Source organism: Macaca nemestrina, chromosome 9, assembly GCF_043159975.1.
Source record: "Macaca nemestrina isolate mMacNem1 chromosome 9, mMacNem.hap1, whole genome shotgun sequence".
NCBI classification, from domain to species: domain Eukaryota; kingdom Metazoa; phylum Chordata; class Mammalia; order Primates; family Cercopithecidae; genus Macaca; species Macaca nemestrina.
In genome coordinates this window covers 41379475-41394106 of record NC_092133.1, presented here as the reverse complement: position 1 = coordinate 41394106, position 14632 = coordinate 41379475, and the positions used below count along the sequence as shown (strand labels likewise).

The 14632-nt window shown below is 40.0% G+C and overlaps 1 protein-coding gene across 5 annotated transcripts in view; it reads right to left on the bottom strand.

The window, feature by feature from the left end:
* LOC105480260 (insulin degrading enzyme) overlaps window positions 1-14632 on the bottom strand; it is a 139180-nt gene that overhangs the window by 59565 nt on the left and 64983 nt on the right. For all 5 annotated transcript variants that reach the window (XM_011738862.3, XM_011738844.3, XM_011738854.3 and 2 more), the window contains exon 5: window positions 2562-2684. In XM_011738862.3, the coding sequence (XP_011737164.1) occupies window positions 2562-2684 (123 nt within the window). The remainder of the gene's footprint in view (window positions 1-2561; window positions 2685-14632) is intronic.

Here is a 14632-nt window from a genome sequence, read left to right as displayed (position 1 = left end):
CAGTCACAATGGGAGAGTGATGTGTATGGATCAGGGAACTGAGACACTTTATTTTTTAGATACTTATTCTGTCATTTCCACTAAACCAAGAACATTCTGAGGACAGGGCTCAGGTTTGATTCATCTATTGCCATTGTCACTTGCCCATTAAATGCTTACTAAAATCATGTGTTTAATCTCAAATACAACATAGATTTAAACAAACAAGCAAAAAAAACAGTTTAGGCACCTACCTATTCCCAGGACTGGGTTGTAAACAGCAAGTGATATTTTAACATTCTAAACCCACCTACCTGAAGCAAGCACACAGCATTACAGAGTATGCTTTTTTTAATTGTCCTCTCTCCCTGAACCCATTTTACACCCTGGTTCTTGCTACCAACTTAAAAAAATAGTTTACTTTCTAACTATAAAAGTCACATTTGCCAACAGTAGAAAACTTAGAAACAAAATCTAAATTATGGTAACAAAAGTTACCATAATTTCATGATTATAAAGATGCTAGAGTGGCTACTACCATTTATGGAGCATTTGCTATGTGCCATACACCATGCTAAACAGTTTTTATTATCTCATTTAAACCTCACAACAGGTACAAGGTACCACCCACCACTTCACAAATGTGAAAACTGAAGTAAGTTTGTTAGCTCACAGCCACACAGCTAAGCAAGCGGTATATTTGGAATGAAAAGCCAGGTTGTTGGACTGTGAAATGTGAGTTCTTAACTACTATACAACATTATCAAATTTCTAGTACATGCTTTTCCATTTAGTCTTTTACCTACACCATATATGGTATATTAGAGTTTTTAGTGTTTTGTTGTTGTTTGTTTTTTGAGACAGAGTCTCACTCTGTTGCCCAAGCTGGAGTGCAGTGGCACAATCTTGGCTCACTGCAGCAGCCTCCACCTCCCAGGTTCAAGCGATTCTCCTGCTTTAGCCTCCCAAGTAACTGGGATTACGAGTGCCTGCCACCATGCCTGGTTAAGTTTTATATTTTTAGTAGAGATGGGGTTTCGCCATGTTGGCCAGACTGGTCTCAAACTCCTGACCACAAGTGATCCACCTGCCTCGGCCTTCCAAAGTGCTGGAAATACAGGTGTGGGCCACTGTGCCTGGCCCCTATTAGAGTTTTAAAAAATTTGGGGGGAGGGATATGTCTTAGAATTTTTAATAAATCCCCAAATGGGACCATATAGCACATGTTTTTGTAAACAGCTTTTGTTTTCTCTTTAATATATTAAGAACATTAAAAAATATACAATATATTCTTATATATAATATACATGTATTAATTAAAAATGTTTTATATTTATATATGCATATATAAGAATATATATTCATATATATGAGAATATATTAAGAATATCTTCCCATGATATTAAAATGCTGTCATAAAACTGTTTATTCGTTCAATATACATTTACCTATGATGTGCCAAGCACGAAGCACAAGCCCAGGTACTAAGGATAAAGCAGTGAACAAAACAGTTTCTACTCTCAAGTAATTTACATTTTGGTAGGGTGGACAACAAAAACACACAAACATTTAATACCTGAAGTATTAATAAATACTATAAAGAAAAAGCAAGATGGAAAGCAGAATAAGAAATGCTATTTTTCTATAAGATATTCTATTTTACAATTATAAAATCAGTATTTAGCAAATTTCCTATTAACATTTAGATTGCTAAATTTTTACTAATATATACTATACTGACAGAAACATCTTTTTATATCTCCTATTTGAACTCTGATTATTTCCTGAGATTGCATTTTTAAAAGTAAAAATGCATATTTACTTTTAAGACTGATATTGTTAAACTGCCCTCCAGAAAGACTAAAGCAACTGATACCACCATTACCAATACAAAAAAGCAACACCATCTGCAGTGGGTATTACTTAAAAACAGCAGGAAACAATGTTAGTAGTTAATTTGCATTTTAAAAATCAAACCGTTGTTTACATTCCAAACAGTCTCCCAAGTTTACCATCATCTGTTTTTGTTTTTTTTTTCCCCAGTTTTCTGAATTGTTATAAGGTCAAATCTGCCAATCTTTGTCCTTTTTGTGTGTGTGTGTTTTTTTTTTAACATGGGATCTCTCTCTGCCACCCAGGCTGGAGTGCAGTGGTGTGGTGATCACAGCCCACTGCAGCCTTTAACTCCTGGGCTCAAGGGATCTTCCTCCTTCAGCCTCCCTAGCAGCTAGGACTATAGGTGCAGACTACCACATCCCGCTAATTTAGAAAAAAATTTTTTTGGTAGAGACAGGATCTTACTATGGTGCTCAGGCTGGGCTTGCCTTGCTTTTATATGCTTAGAGCACCTATTACTGTAGTAATTTGTATTTTTTTTCAGATCTCCACTTAAACTTCTTTGGGGAACACAATGATTTAAACATAAAAATCCCCACCTACCTATTCTCTAACAAGTAGATCATTTTCAAAGGACTCTGAGCAAATAAGCACCTCTATCTTATATCCATCTTCTAATACTGTGAAAAAGCCAACATGAAAAACTTACATTATCCAACTCTATAAAAAATTGTAAGGGTTCTTACCTCGACCTAAAACACAAACAGCCATTAAGTTGGATGAATAGTAAGTAGAATGGAATTTCAGTAGCTCTTGTCTTACATCAATGCCTTCTTGGTTTGGTCTAGTCTCCAGAGTATATTTGTTACCTGGAAGGGAAGAACAAGGCATTTTTTAGAAAAAGCAAAATATATGGACTTTTAAAGTTTTGTAATTATCACTGCTATTCCTTAAGATGAACTTTAAAAATAGAGTTCTAATACACATAATAACTCAAATTTATTTGAATGTTATGTGAATAAACAGGTAACAGTACAAACCAGCAACGTTTTAAACTATAGTCTACGGAATTAAAAGTGTCTTTTTTTTTTGAGAGGAAGTCTTGCTTTGTGGCTCAGGCTGGAGTGCAGTGGCGCGATCTCGGCTCACTGCAAGCTCCGCCTCCTGGATTCTCGCCATTCTCCTGCCTCAGCCTCCTGAGTAGCTGGGACTACAGGCACCTGCCACCACGCCCAGCTAAAGCAGAGACAGGTTTCACTGTGTTAGCCAGGATGATCTCGATCTCCTGACCTCGTGATCCGCCTGTCTCGGCCTCCCAAAGTGTTGGGATTACAGTTGTGAGCCACTGTGCCCAGCCTTTTTTTTTTTTGAGACAGAATTTCGCCTTTGTTGCCCAGGCTGGAGTGCAATGGCGCGATCTCGGCTCACCCCAACCTCCACCTCCCAGGTTCAAGTGATTCTCCTGCCTCAGCCTCTCTAGTAGCAAGGATTACAGGCATGGGCCACAACACCTAATTTTGTATTTTTAGTAGAGACGGGGTTTCTCCATGTTGGTCAGGCTGGTCTTGAACTCCCGACCTCAGGTGATCCGCCTGCCTCGGCCTCCCAAAGTGCTGAGATTGCAGGCCTGAGCCACCAAGCCCGGCCTAAAAGTGTCTTATAAAAATTATACTTTTGGCCAGACTTGGTGGCTCAAGCCTGTAATCCCAGCACTTTGGGAGGCCGAGATGGGTGGATCACGAGGTCAGGAGATCAAGACCATCCTGGCTAACACGGTGAAACCCCGTCTCTACTAAAAAATACAAAAAACTAGCCGGGCGAGGTGGCAGGTGCCAGTAGTCCCAGCGACTCGGGAGGCTGAGGCAGGAGAATGGCGTGAACCCGGGAGTCGGAGCTTGCAGTGAGCTGAGATTCGGCCACTACACTCCAGCCTGGGCGACAGAGCCAGACTCCGTCTCAAAAAAAAAAAAAATTACACATTTGGCCAGGTGTGGTGGCTCACGCCTATAATCCAAGCACTTTGGGAGGCTGAGGCGGGTGGATCGCCTGAGGTCGGGAGTTCAAGACCAGACTGACCAACATGGAGAAACCCCGTCTCTAATAAAAATACAAAATTAGCCAGGTGTGGTGGTGCATGCCTGTAATCCCAGCTACTTGGGAGGTTGAGGTGGGATAATCACTTGAACCCGGGAGGCAGAAGTTGCAGTGAGCCGAGATCTCACGGAGCTGGGATCGCACCATTGCACTCCAGCCTGGGCAACAAGAGGGAAACTCCGTCTCAAAAAAAAAAAAAAAAAAAAAAAATTATACTTCTTTGCTGGGCACAGTGGCTCACACCTGTAATCCCAGCACTTTGGGAGGCCAAGATGGGTGCATCACCTGAGGTCAGGAGTTCAAGACCAGCCTGGCCAACATGGTGAAACCCCCTATTAAAAATTACAAAATCAGCCAGGCATGGTGGTGGGCACCTGTAGTCTCAGCTACTCGGGAGGCTGAGGGATGAGAATCACTTGAACCTGGGAGGCGGAGGTTGCAGTGAGCCAAGATCGCACCACTGCACTCCTGGGCAACAGAGTGAGACTGTCTCAATAAAATAGGTCTGTATCTGTATCTATATTTCCACTTCTTAAAATCCCTATGAGATAGCAGGTATTATGAGCGCTTAAAAGACAAAGTAAGATCCACATGGCCTCCATTCATGCTTATTTTAATTTTCAGTTCTCTATGTACTCCATAATTAATTGAACAGAGTCACTGAGGGATTTTTTTGGAACTTGCCAAGTTACTTGTGGAAAGAAATTCACTATTTTGGGCCAAAGCATTAAATTTGTGATGTGAATTCTCATAGATGTGATCTAGACTGGTTAAAAAAAGGATACAATGCTATTTTTATAACTCTCCAGCGATGTATGTAGTGAACCACTAACAGCTCTCATGAAATCTTAATAACTAATTCAAGTAGGGTAAAATATGTAAGTCAAAAACAAATAGTCAAATTCTCTAAATAATACCTTGCAAATTAGGGACTGGAAGATGAAATTCCAATGATCAGTGTCTCTCCAAAATGGCATCTTGACCGGAAATATCCTAAGATCCTGGCACAATAACTTTTATTATTGGTTCTACTTACACTACTAAGTGAGATCCTGTCTTTCTTCTGCAGAGATAAAACTATGGGAGAGTATTTTCTTGATGTGGTTTAATTTTTTTTTTCTTGTGTTGTTATAATATCTGATACAGGGGCACTGGGAAAGTCCCTTTCATGAAATTGGATGTCTACAGAAAGCCACCAGATGGCGCTCTCAAACTCAGTCTTCAGCTCAGTAGCGCTGCACAGCACTGAGTAAAGAAAGATTCGCCGGGCGCGGTGGCTCAAGCCTGTAATCCCAGCACTTTGGGAGGCCGAGACGGGCGGATCACAAGGTCAGGAGATCGAGACCATCCTGGCTAACATGGTGAAACCCCGTCTCTACTAAAAATACAAAAAAACTAGCCGGGCGAGGTGGCGGGCGCCTGTAGTCCCAGCTACTCGGGAGGCTGAGCCAGGAGAATGGCGTAAACCTGGGAGGCGGAGCTTGCAGTGAGCTGAGATCCGGCCACTGCACTCCAGCCTGGGCGACAGAGCGAGACTCCGTCTCAAAAAAAAAAAAAAAAAAAAAAAAAAAGAAAGATTCATGTCCCAGAATGCTTAACAGATCCAGTGAAGAGAAAATGTGCAAGACACAGCCTAGCAAGTAACCTTAATCTTAACTCATTAACCTTTTCCTAGTCACAAAGTAATCACATACTTTCATACTCCCTAGACGAAGCTTATCACCCAAGTTTCCAGGTTGTTCTTGTTTTTAAGACAGCACTTTGGGAGGCCGAGACGGGCGGATCACGAGGTCAGGAGATCAAGACCATCCTGGCTAACACGGTGAAACCCCGTCTCTACTAAAAATACAAGAAAATTAGCCGGGCGAGGTGGCAGGCGCCTGTAGTCCCAGCTACTCGGGAGGCTGAGGCAGGAGAATGGCGTGAACCCAGGGGGGCGGAGCTTGCAGTGAGCCGAGATCGCGCCACTGCACTCCAGCCTGGGGCACAGAGCAAGACTACGTCTCAAAAAAAAAAAAAAAAAAAAAGATAGGGTCTTACTCTGTTGCCCAGGCTAGACTGCAGTTGTATAATCACAGCTCACTACAGCCTCGACCTCCTAGGCTCAAGATCCTTCTACCTCAGCCTCCAAAGTAGCTGGGACCACAAGCATGTGCCATCACGTCCAGTTTTTTTTTTATTTTTTTGGTAGAACCAGGGTCTATGTTGCCCAAGTTGGTTCCAGGTTCTTAATTAGTCCTCTCAATTTCTCACTGAAGACGAGCTGAAGCTGGGCACAATGAATCATGCCTGTAATCCTAGCGCTTTGGGAGGCCAAGGCAGGCCCATCACTTGAGGCCAGGAGTTCAAGACCAGCCTGGCAAATATGGTGGCATGCCTATCATCCCAGCTACTCAGGAGGCTGAGGCATGAGAAGCACCTGAAACCAGGAGGCAGAGACTGCAGTGAGCCAAGATCGCACCACTGCACTCCAGCCTGGGTGACAGAGTCAGACTCCGTCTGATTGACTGATAGATAAATAAATAAATAATATAAATAAATAAACAAACAAATAAATAAGACCTAGTTCTGCTTTACTGCCCAAAGAGGTCCTGAGACATTCTCTCACTCTACCTGAGGGGTCCAGATGCTCTTAGATGCATACCCATAGTCCTAACTCCTTAGGGGAAAAAAAAAAAAAAAGGCCTTTCGCTGGAGAATGTTTGAAGTTCTCTCATATCAAGGTGAAATTTGAGTATTGATGATGCCTTTCTTTTCTACTAAATGAAGATTCTAAAAGCCACAGTTCCAGAGGGAGTTTTGCTTAAGCTCCTTAGTGCTTTACAACTGCCATCTAGGCTCACTGCAACCTCCACCTCCAAGGTTCAATTGATTCTCCTGGGGCCAGATATCTTCTCACTGCATAGCCTTGAACAAGTTACTTTACTTCTCTGTGGCTCAATCTCCTAAACTGACATTAGTGGGCTTACAGTACATAGTAAGAAAAATACATGTAAAAAAAGCGTAAGACTATTACTTAACAAAAATGTTAAAGTCTTATGACATCAACTGTTGTTTAGTATGCAGAGAATGAGAACTCAGACACTGCCTGAGGGAGTGCATCTTGGATCAACCGCTACAGGAAACATTCTAGTCAATTTGAAGATGTCCATATCCTACTACATAGTAATTCCACTCCTGGATATATGTATCCAGAGGAGTCTGTGTACAAGGAGACATGTACAAGAATTCCATAGTAACACTGTTTCATTAACAGGAAAATGGATAAATAGTGGTACACTCATTCAGTGAATTTTTCAAAGAGCAATAAAATACAAAAATTATCAGAGGAATACTCATCAATATGGACAACTCTTACAAAACAAAATGTTGAATAAAAAATACAAGCAGCAGAGATTACATACAATAAAGTACTATTTCTATGAAACATAAAAACATATAAAACTATAAATGCGGAAATGATAATCATTAAAGAATATAGTGGTTATCTCTCAGGAGCAGGGAGGAAAATGCAATTGAAGTGTACACCGGATGCTCAAAGTGCATTTGTAACATTCTTTCTTTAAGCAGTGTGACAGGGAATGATCTGGCAAATGTCTGTGTACCTACCTCTTTGTATGACAACTACATCATACATCATACATCTGTAAAAATACTGAAGTATTTAACATAATACTTAATGAATAAACAACAGAAAATAAACAACAAACAGTAGCTACTGCTGTTACAATTTGAATTGTAGGAAGGACACTTGGCTTCTGAGTGGATCATTAAATAAAAAGATGTACTCACCAAGGAAAAAAATAGATTGTGGCTAGAAGCTGAGTAAATGGTCCAGATGACTGCCCCCCAACAACTAAGAATCCATGTATGGAGAACAACGTGAATAAGACTGGGATAATAAATACCAGTTTAGTCTCTAGACACATACTGTCCTAATTATGGAGGATCAGGGTTGCTCACCTACTGGGACCCTTCCACTCTAGGCCTGCTAGGAGAGAACACTGCCTTGGCATTTAGGAATTCAGGGATTCTTGTCCTGACTCCATCATGTGCTAATTAGAAACCCTGGAAAAGTCTCCAAATATCTCCAAGGGGTCATTTATTTCATCTGTAAAATAGGGATAATATGGATATTTGTCCAGTTGGCAAGAGCAAGGAAGGGCTCAATCCCTGACTCTCCTTCATTTCCTAGCTGTGAGACACGGCAGGTTTCTTAACCTCTCTTACACCTCAGTTTTACTTATTCATAAATGGGAATAATAAGAGAACCAACCTCACAGGATTGCTGTGAGAATTAAAATATAAATAATCTGCCGGGCTCGGTGGCTGACGCCTGTAATCCCAACACTTCAGGAGGCTGAGGCAGGCGGATTATTGGAGGTCAGGAGTTTGAGACCAGCTTGGCCAATATGGCGAAACCCCGTCTCTACTAAAAATACAAAACTTAGCCAGGCATGGTGGCAGTCACCTGTAGTCCCAGCTACTCGGGGAGGCCAAGTCAGGAGAATCGCTTCAACCTGAGAGGTGGAGGCTGCAGTGAGCCGAAATCAAGCCATTGCACTCCAGTCTGGGCAACAGAGCAAGACTTCATCTCATAAATAAATAAATAAATAATCCATGTTAAGGCTCAGCATAGCATCTATCAGACAATAATTACACAGTATTAACATGGGGTTTTGTGAAGCCTAAGAAATGTAATAATGGATGTGAAGAGGGGTTGGTAAATTGTAAAATCCAGTAAGTGCTACTTTATATTTTCATTTTAACAACTATTTTAAATTCTGTTTAGAATAAATAAAGCTTACAAACTCAGTACTAATGTATATGAATGCTGATTTTTGAGGGAATAAAATTTATTTTCCTGGAAAATTCTGAAGTCAGCAATATATTTCTTATTCTGAGAAGGAATGAGTTTTAAGTTTTAGAAATGTCTTAGAAACCAGAGGTTGCTCCAATAGTATGTTCTCAGGGAGAGGTCAACTTTATAGTTATAAGCCATTTTAATTGTACACATTCTCTGAAAACCCAAGATCCTGAAAGTTAGGCTAACATATGTATAGCTAGTTACTTGGAATTATTATAAACTTTTTTTAAAGTCCTTTCTTCTTGCTATAGCAATCTTCTAAAAATCCTGGAAGTGAGAGACTAAAGCCTTTTAATATATGTGAATTTTCTCACAAAATTTAAAATGACAATTCCTCTGCAGCTAGGTATATGCAAGCACAAGATACGAGTTATAAGAGGGGATTTTAAGCAAAAACCTCTTAAATGCCATCAGAAAACACTCCTACACTTGATTGGTCCAGGTCTTGTTTTCAGTAAATTTCTAGTTTTCTGTAGACACATATCCCAGTGAGGGTAAAAAAGATAGTAACAAAATCCATGGAAAAGCTTAGGGAACAATAAATGATTACATGGACTAAAATATATGAAATGTTTTTATATCCATGAGTTTATGTGATACACTCAAAAAAACAAATTAGTCACCTTGAAGGATGCTGATGAACCAATTCATTATTTTGAAAACTGGTCAATAAACGGAATGGAATAAAAGCATTTATCCTGCCTTTCCTATAGTAACTATACCACTGACTAGCCAAATAGCAGAAAAAGAGATTTTACAGTAGTACTCAAGTTAACCAAAACAGATGGAATAATAGAATTAGCATTAGAAAAACCAAAATTAGGGAGGTGATGCACTGAGAATCAATGTTTGCAACATCACAAATAAATGACCAGACATCATATGCCCAATGGAAAAATACATCACCACCTATGAAGGTGCCTTGTCAAAAAGTCAAAGATAAATTTGATCAAGTCTCTATATCCAACTGCCAATTTGTAGAAATACAGAAGACAGAGGAACTTGTTAAACTACATTGTTAGGGGTGCAGTAAAAAAAAAAAAATCTAGGCTATGAGAAGTTCGATAAAACAACCAACCTGATTATTCAATAAATAAATTCCAAGAGGGGAGTGAGGGGAAGGAGCAGAGGAAGAGATGAAGGATGAACTCATAAGCTAAAAAGAGACTTAAAAGACATATCAGACTGGTGTGGTGGCTCACTTTGGGTGGCTCACTTTGGGGTCCTAGCACTTTGGGTGGTCAAGGTGGGAGAATTGCTTGGAGCTAGGATTTCAAGACCAGTCTGGACAACATAGTGAGATCCTCTCTCTACAAAAATTAAAATAATAATAATAAAGGACATATCAAACAGTCACTAATACTTGAGCCTTATTTGGACTCTGATTCAAATAAACTTTAAAAATTATGATTTTTATAAGAACATTAGAAATTTGAACACTAACTGGATATTTGATATTAATGGTAACAATAATGGTATTTTTATGTTTTTAAAAATGAACTGTTATGTCTTAGAATATACACTGAAATATTTATGAGCAAAATGATATCTAGTATCTCTTCAAAATAATACAAAAGGGTGAATGGAAATGTAATGCACACATAGGGTCATTATAGTATTTTGTGTACTTTTGTGTATGTTTTAAATTCTTCACGAAAAAAAATGGTGAAGGGAAAGAGGAAATAAGGGTGGGAGGGAAGAGACAAAAAAGTAATTGAACTTGTATTAGAGTCTGATTTGGTGTGTTATTATCTTTACCACAGGATCAGGAGTCACTGAACTACCCTCTGGCTCATATTCCACAATTTTATTTGGTTCTATTTTTTTATTCTATTCCTTCCTATTTTTCTATGCAAAGGTATCCTTTGTTATACTCAAACTATCCTAACTCATGTTCTCCAAAAGAAACCAGGCTCACTCCTTGGTCTTTTCTTCATGTCATGGTTTTGGGGGTCAACCTAATTATTATCATGAAGAACACAGGCTTTGAGTTCAGACTGACTTAATAATTGAAATCCATAACCTATACAGAGAGTTTCACTACCGCCCTATCTCTCTCCTCTCTGTACTCCCTGCAAGACTAAAACATTAGCCAAATACAATAAATAATAATTCCTTTTCTTTTTCCCCTTGAATGGCTCTTCCTTCTGCTTAAGGAAATCTTACCTATACTTCAGCAGAAGTGAAACTGCATCTCCACTAAGATCCTGGAGAATTAAATTCTGGGCAACACTAAAACAGGCAAAATAGAATAGTGTTTAAAAGCTCCAAATCTGGACTCAGATCCTGACTCTAGCACTTAAAAGCTGAGGGACCCTAGGCAATTTAATTATCTTAAGTCTTAATCTACACGTATATAAGATGGAAATAAGAGCATCTACCTACTGGGGTTACTGTGAGAATTATTAGAAATTAAATAATCCATGTAAAGTACTTAGCACAGCACTCAATAAAAATTAGTAAGAAAAAGGAGGAAGAAAAAGGAGAGATGATGATCCTGGAAAATCAAAGCTAAAATTACACTCAATGAAATCCTGGGTTTGCCTTGCTTCCCCAACGAAACTTTCAGCACCTTGAGTGCAATGACACTGGTTACACTTCTTTGCATTTTCAAATGCACTTTACATGTAGGGGAACTAAAAAAATTACTTTTCAACTGAGACAGACAAAATTCGGGCTCATTTATACTTATAATCCTATGAACTTGCAATAAGCATACCAGAGTAAATAGCAGCGGAGTCAGAGATCACTTGAGCTCAGGAGTTTGAGACTAGCCTGGGCAACATGGTGAAACCCTGACTCTAATAAAAATACAAAAACTAGCCAGGTGTGACGGCACATGCCTGCAATCCCAGCTACTCCAGAGGCTGAGGCAGGAGAATCGTTTGAACGCAGGAAATGAAGGCTGCAGTGAGCCGAGATTATGCGACTGCACTCCAGCCTGAATGACAGAAGGAAACCCTGTCTGAAAGAAAGAAAAGAAAAGAAAAAAGAAAAGAAATTTTCTTTCTTTTCACTAGCTGGGCGCAGTGGTTCACACCATAATCCTAGCACTTTGGGAGCCCAACGTGGGCAGATCACCTGAGGTCAGGAGTTCGAGACCAGCCTGGCCAACATGGTGAAACCCCTGTCTCTACTTAAAAAAAAAAAAAATTAGCTGGGCATTGTGGTATGCGCCTATAATCCCAGCAACTTGGGTGGCTGAGATACGATAACCACTTAAACCTAGGAGGTGGAGGTTGCAGTGAGCCAAGATCATGCCATGTCACTCCAGTGTGGGCAACAAGAGTAAGACTCGGTCTCAAAAAAAAAAAAAAAGTCACCCACACCTAAAACACAGCCCCACCCTCTGTATTCTTGTCTTCTACTTTGCCTTTCATTCTACCTATACATGAAGGAGTACCTGTTTCAATGCTCCCACCCACTCTTTGACCTCCTTCTTTTATTTCCCTCCCAGCTAACTAAACCCAGTTGCTCCCACAGTGTCGGCAGAGTTATGTTTGGAGAAACAGATCAGTAAGGCATAACCAGAACTAAGTTTTTCCTTTTCCTATTCTAAACCTACTTGTAAATATTCAACTGTTCCTACTTTAATTCCATGAAGAAGCAAACAAAAAAACAAAATAGGGCAGAAAAATGGCTTCCAATTTATCAGGAACTATGAAACTAAATGCATATTTGAATAATGAAGAGAAAAAGCCAAAGTGGACACTAACTGAATTCAATAACATAGTAAAAATATCATTCATAAATTAGCCAGGCATGGTGGCAGGCATGTAATCCTAGCTACTTGGCAGGCTGAGGCAGAACTGCTTGAACCTGGGAGGTGGAGGTTGCGGTAAGCCGAGATTGCGCCACTGCACTCCAGCCTGGGTGACAGAGCGAGACTCTACCTCAAAAAAAAAAAAAAAGAAAAAGAAAAGAAAAATATAAATATATATATGTATCATTCAACATGATCAAGCAGGATTCATCTCAGGGATGCAAAGATGGTTCAACATATACAAATCAGGCTGGGCACAGTGGCTCATGTCTATAATCCCAGCACTTTGGGAGGCCAAGGCAGGTGGATCACCTAAGGTCGGAAGTTTGAGATCAGCCTGGCCAACATAGTAAAACCCTGTCTCTACTAAAAATACAAAAATTAACCAGACGTGGTGGTGGGTGCTGCAATCCCAGCTTCTTGAAAGGCTGAGGCAGCAGAATCGCTTGAACACAGAAGGTGGAGGTTTGCAGTGAGCCGAGATGGCACCACTGTACTCTAGCCTGGGCGAAAGAGTGAGACTCCATCTCAAACAAACAAACAAACAAACACAAAATATATACAAATATATACAAATCAATAAACATGATACATCACAGGGCCAGGTGTAATGGCTCATGCCTGTAATCCCAGCACTTTGGGAGGCCAAGGCGGGTGGATCACTTGAGATCAGGAGTTCCAGACCAGCCTGGCCAACATGGCAAAACTCAGTCTCTACTAAAAATACAAAAATTAGCCAGGCATGTGCCTGTAATCCCAGCTACTGGGGAGGCTGAAGCAAGAGAATCACTCGAACCCGGGAGGTAGAGGTTACAGTAAGCCGAGATTGTACCACTGCCCTCCAGCCTGGGCAACAGAGTGAGACTGTATCAAAACAAAACAAAATAAAAACATGATACATCACAGTAACAAAATCAAGGACAAACACCATAAGCTGAAAAAGGCATTTGACAAAATTCAACATCCCTTCACGATAAACATTCTCAACACACTGGGTACAGAAGGAACATATGTCAAAACAATAAAGGCCATATATGACAAACTCAGAGCTAACATCATATGGAACAGCAAAAAAATTGAAAGCCTTTGCTCTAAGATCTGAAGAAGACAAGCATCCCCACTTTTACCACTTTATACAGCATAGTACTGGAAGTCCTAGCCAGAGCCATTAGACAAGACATAAAGAGCATCCGAAATGTAAAGAAAGAAGTCAAACTGCCATTGTTTATAGACAACATAATCTTATATTTAGAAAAACCTAAAGACTCTACCAAAAACACCTGTTAGAACTGATAAATGAATTCAGTAAAGTTGCAGGATACAAAAGTCAGCATACCAAAATCAGTGGCATTTCTATATGCCAACAGTGAACAATCTGGAGAGAAAAAAAGAAAAATAACCCCACAAATCAAGAAAGCAATCCCATTTATAATAGCTACAAAAAACAAAAACAAAAAACACACACACAAAAAAACACAAAGCACACACACACACACACCCTCTAAGAACAAATTGAACCAAAAAAGTAAAAGATCTCAGCCTGGACGCAGTGGCTCACACCTGTAATCCCAGAACTTTGGGAGGCCAACTTGGGCGGATCACTTGAGCTCAGGAGTTTGAGACCAGCCTGGCCAACATGCGAAACCTCGTCTCTACTAAAAATACGAAAATCAGCTGGGCATGGTGGTGCAAGCCTATAATCCCAGTTACTTGGGAGGCTGAGGCAGAATTACTTGAACCCAGGAGGTGGAGGTTGCAGTGAGCTGAGATGGCGCCACTGCACTCCAGCCTGGGCAAAAGAGTGGGACTCCGTCTCAGAAAAACAAAAAAAAAGTAAAAGATCTCTACAATGAAAACTATAAAATACTAATGAGAGAAATTAAAGAGGGCACACACAAAAAGGAAAGATATCCTGTATTCATGGGCTGGAAGAACTAATATTGTTAAAATTCCATACTATCCAAATATCTACAGATTCAATGCAACCCCCATCAAAAGACCAATGACATTCTTCACAGAAATAGAAAAAAACAATCCTAAAATCTATATGGAATCAAGGCAAGGACCTTTTCAGAATCCTACTGTCCTTTCAC